Genomic DNA, 5068 nt, shown 5'->3' with positions numbered 1-5068 from the left:
TGATTTCTCCCACCCGCCACTCGTCCCTGAAGAGCAGGCTGGACAGCCCGCAGGTCCGCAAGGCTGTGACCGCGGGGAGGTCCAAGAGCTTCAACAACCACCGGCCCATGGACCCCGAAGTCATTGCACAGGTAAAGAGGAGGGCTCTGCCTGGCAGGGCTCCTTTGGAAGCTCAGGGGATGCTGGATACAATGAAGTGCTTTAATGCAAAGTCTGATTTTAATCTCCTATCCTCTCCCTCCTTGTAATGCAATATTAACTCTCCCCACAGCTTGAGTCTGGGCTTTCAACCTCGCTTTGTGTAAGTCACTGAGGCTGCTTTCAGGAGGGAAGATAAACAGTTGGGTCCTTCCTCCTGAAGAACTTGGCCCTGTTCATTATTCAGAATTTAGTTTCAACAATAAAAACGTCCATTTCAGAAAGTCACACAGATTCCAAAGCTGTCAGCAAAAAATTAAACAATCATAACTTCAAGACATGAGAAAATTAAGTCTTTAGTGTCGATTTAACATTCTCCTGTCAGTTGTGCAGACTTGCCTGTGGTTAGACATTGGGAGCATGTGGAGTAGTACAGTCAAAATAAAAGCAGGCTGCCGAGTTGTACAGTGCTGACAGTGGCATCTTTATGTGCTTGCAGGGTTCAGTGTGTGTGATTAGGAACCAACTAGGAACATAATACTGCTCGTTTTCATTAGTTATTTATTTAGACAAGTGCCTCGAAACACAGCAGGCTCCCGACGTGCCTGCAGCTGCACTTTGGCTTCACAAGGAGCCCTGCCTTGGGATGGAGCAAACATGGCCAGACAAGAAGAAACCCTCACCTCAGCCTAAAGGGAAAGGTGTTCTTAGGACTTCGCTTCACCTTTGCTGATTTTGACACAGACTGGTCCATTGCAGATTCTTTGCCTCTCGACTGTGATGCTGCCACAGCAGCTGGTCACTGCTCCCCAAAACACCAGTGGTGCCTTTGCATCCGTGGTGTCACAAACAGAACAGAAACCAGTTGAAAACCAGACTTAGATTTGAACAAGTGACAGCTCCTGATGGGGTGAATTAAGTGAATGTTAGGGATATCCCTGTTCCATGAAGGATTGTCCCTTTCTCCCACTCCGAGCTGTTAGATGTGCCTGCACATGCAGTGTCCTGGACCAACTGTTCTCAGTCTGGGATGGAGCTCTCTAAAGCCAAGGAATGCTTGGGGCTCAGATTACAAAGCCAGCCCTGGGAGACCTGACTTCTCTGCCTTGTTCAGGAGCTTGTAGGTTTCTAAAGAGCTAAGGGAAGATACATGAAAATTAAACATCCTTTGTATTAACAAAACAGCAACATCAAGTAATAAGTAAGGTCCAAATAAAAATCTGATACATACTCTGATGGAAAGTTGTATTTTGCTGTTATGAATATCTTTAGCCCGTTTATTCCAGTGGAATTATAATATGTGGTTCTTGTCTTCATATTTCATTGTCCTTCCAAACCTTTGGTTGACATAAATCAGTTTCTTTGTTTTTTCAATTAAGCTTTAACTGAAGCTGTTCTGTCTCCTCCTCCTGCAAGAACATTTACTCCATTGTCTGCTCTGGAGAAGAGTCTGGGGAGAAAGAGAAAAGAGGAGGGGAAAACAAAAAAAAAGGGGGGGGGAAGCTGTAATGAATCAGTGTTTCTCTTTGCCCTGTAGTATCTCTTCAAACACCATCTAAGAATCATCCTGCATTTTACATATTTTCCCTAACTTCATAAGTAAAATCTGCCTGGCCTCAAGATAGACTTGGAGGTGTCAGATTACTGTCTCTGGTTTCTTCCACCATTCCTTGACTGATTTACCTTCCCCACCCCCTGAAAAACCTCTAAGGAAGCTAAAAAGCTGTAGCCAAGCTGTGAGTCACCGAAAGGCCGAGCTCTTCTCTCTCCAGTGAGTTCTGCACCCCTGTGGGCTCCACAGCAAACATGTAGGTCCTGCTGCAGCTGAGAACAGAACAGCCCCATTTTTATCTCAAAAGTTCTTATTCGGTTGTTGATAACTAGTATTTTGTAAGAGGAAGGAGAAGTGCCAACTTGAATTTCTAGATGTTTCTGATATCTTTTGTGTTCTCTAAAACATTTGAAATGTGGAGTCTCATGTGATACCTTTCTGGGAAGGGAAGAGAATTTGGACAGCAGGAAAATCAATGAGGCAGCAACAGCACACAAGGATTTCAGGGTTTGATGTGTGGCCTGTCAGCCAGTGTCAAAATCATCAATCCTTTCTTCAATAGTTTAGTTTCCTGAATCTCCTATGACACAAAGTACAAGAGTGGATCCCAATACTTGGAATCACATGCTCTTCTGGTCATTGCTGCATTTTGGGGTTGCACTCATCTTTGGAGTCCAAGCAGCTTCAGGACCAGATTAGCACTAAGAAAGTGCTAGCAATTATTTTGCTCCCTGTTGATGGAAAATATTCCTGCTTATTGGGTTCAGTTTGTAAGGCTGCATAGCTTGGTGTGGGTTTCACTTTGACACTTTAAAGTCCTCGACCCTCCACTTGATTTGAGTGTTGGTGTTTACTGGCTGAAAACAAACACATTGCTCTCAAAGTCTGACTTTTTATCTCTGTCTTTCTGTGCCTGGGTTCTGTTATTCACTTGGTTTCTCTTTTGTGTTTGCAGGATATTGAAGCTACTATGAACTCTGCTCTGAACGAGCTGCGGGAGCTGGAAAGGCAAAGCAGCGTAAAGCACACGCCAGATGTTGTCCTCGACACCCTGGAGCCTTTGAAAACCTCTCCAGTGGTGGCCCCCACCTCGGAACCTTCCAGCCCTCTGCACACTCAGATCCTCAAGGACACTGAGCCAGCTTTCCAGCGCAGTGCCAGCACGGCCGGGGACATCCCCTGCACCTTCAGGCCAGTCAAGTCGGTCAAAATGGCCACCCAGGTGAAGCCACCGGCCACGCGGCCCAAGCCTGCAGTGTTCCCCAAAACAAATGCCACGAGCCCTGGCGTTGCCTCCTCTGCATCTCAGCAGCCTACTGACAAGTCCTGTACTGTCTGACAAACTCGATGCTGCTCTGTGGATGTAACTGTCTTGGTTCAGATGAAGAGACTCTGCTAAAGACCTTAAAATTCCTATTTAACAAAACCATTTTTGAACTTCTGGAGGTTAGTTGTGAACTGCTGCTTATTGCTGGGAGCACTTCCTGGGAGTAAACCAAGTGGGAACAACCTCGTCCCATGGACCCCCATCAGTGATGTTTGTAAGGCAGAACAGTTCATGCCACGCTTGGGAAATCCAGTCTCAGGTCACTGTGAAGCTGAGGAGGAAAACACTCACAAAGCGATAAGCTGGAGCTTGGTTTCTAGTTGATGCCTTGTTCAGGTGTTTGGCCACTGAGAGAAATGCCTAGTGGCACCATGTTTTTGAATCCTGGTGTAGTGACTTATATATTCTGTGTTTTCATTTATTGCAGGGAAACAATAGGATAGATTTTAGTCTATTGCATGTTTTGGTGCCACTGGTTACGTGGAGCTTGGACATGCCTGTTTCTTGTGCATTATGATGATGATGACGTCGCCTGCTGGTGCCATGGTGGTTAAGGGTCTGTCTTCCATCACATCCTCTGGTTTTGTTTGTTTGTTCCCCCATTCCTCTTCCTGCAGGGCCAAAGCTTTTGGCCATCCTGCCTCATCCTTTAGTCGACACTTGTCATGAAAACTAGTTTACTCTGGAACACTCTTAGATTTTGTGGAGTTATACGTAATATGTGTCTGTGCAAATATAAACAAACATGTTCTTGAGGTTTAGGAGCACAAGAAAGAGCCCAGTTGTTGCTTATGGACAATCTAGCTGTTTCCCCCCTTTGCTCACCCGTATTTTAAACCAGCTTTGTTGTTTTTCAGTGTAATTTTCAGCCTGTAGGCTACGATGTGGTGTGTGGTCTCAGGAGACTGAATGTAAAAACAAGTTAACTTTTGAAAACAAAGCGTTCTCTGCTGGGAGTTCATTCACTAACGCACATGTTCTTCTTTTCATCATCTATCAAGATGGATCCTTATCAAGATGGATCCTTACCAAGATCCCACTTACAAGCACTGTAAAAACTTCAATCAGAAGTTCTCAAGCTTTTTATCTTCTCCTTCTTTCTGGTTGCAAGTGCTTCAGTCGGTGGCTGTGACTGCTGTGAACTGCTCTAGGGATCTCAGCTCTTGTAGAGCAGACGCTGCTGGGAACAGTGACATGACAGCATGTGGCTTCTGGAGTGGCTTCCCAATGTGTTCCTTGGTAGGCTGGCATGCCTTGCAGACATGGGAATGAATTTTTAATCTTTGCATTTCTCTGGTAGGCAGCAAATGCTTCAGCCATTCCCAGGCTGCATGAACTCTGAGCTCTGCTGGGAATTGTCCACGATGCTCACCTTGATTTAATTCTTTTTAAAAAAAACCCTGTACCAGTTGCAACAGTGAAGAAAATCTTGCAGGCTTTCCAGAGAGGAGACCCTGCCTGACCCTCAGTTCACCTTGTTCCCAAACTTTCCTGGGATTTAAAAAAAAAAAAGCTGCACATCTTATGTTTTCATCAGATAAATTCAGGCAAAGACAAGAAAAGTCATTTTTCTTTTCCCGTTTAACTGAGTTTCTTTGAAATGTGTGATTTCTCACACTTACCTTCCATGTGACTGCAATTTCGTTTTAATTAATTGGCACTTAGTAATTTAAAAAGAAGAAACGAAACTTACATTTCTAAGAGCAGTTTCTTCAATTTGCTTTTCAGATTCATTCAGGATGTAACTGGGAGAAATGAAGTGAGTTTTACTGTGTCCCTGTCCCTCCCCACACACACGCCATCTCACACGTGTAAGTGATGGGATTTGAAGAGAACAAACTTTCTCTGGGCCCTAAATTAAGAACATAGGAAATTTGGGGAATGCCAGAAAGATTTCAGTGAGAACACTCTATATTATTAATTTCTCCTTAGCTGATCTGTAGCAGCAGCTCCCCTTGGGAAGCCCAGCAGTACATGTGTGACTGTCACTGGACCTTAACCCTGTTCCCCAACGGTGCAACCAGCCACCTTTGCTCTCAGGTTCTGATGGA

The 5068-nt window shown here is 44.8% G+C and overlaps 1 protein-coding gene across 1 annotated transcript in view; it reads left to right on the top strand.

Moving 5' to 3' along the window:
* SRGAP2 (SLIT-ROBO Rho GTPase activating protein 2) overlaps positions 1-3029 on the top strand; it is a 94111-nt gene extending 91082 nt beyond the window's left edge. Inside the window, exons 24-25 of the mRNA XM_009997521.1 lie at positions 54-131; positions 2646-3029. Coding sequence (XP_009995823.1) covers positions 54-131; positions 2646-3029 — 462 coding nt within the window. The remainder of the gene's footprint in view (positions 1-53; positions 132-2645) is intronic.
* Positions 3030-5068: the final 2039 nt, after the last annotated feature.

The sequence above is a fragment of the Chaetura pelagica genome, unplaced genomic scaffold, assembly GCF_000747805.2.
Source record: "Chaetura pelagica isolate M959 unplaced genomic scaffold, ChaPel_1.0 scaffold215, whole genome shotgun sequence".
NCBI classification, from domain to species: domain Eukaryota; kingdom Metazoa; phylum Chordata; class Aves; order Apodiformes; family Apodidae; genus Chaetura; species Chaetura pelagica.
The sequence above is the reverse complement of the archived record's forward strand: the minus strand, read 5'-3'. Positions and strand labels throughout refer to the sequence as shown.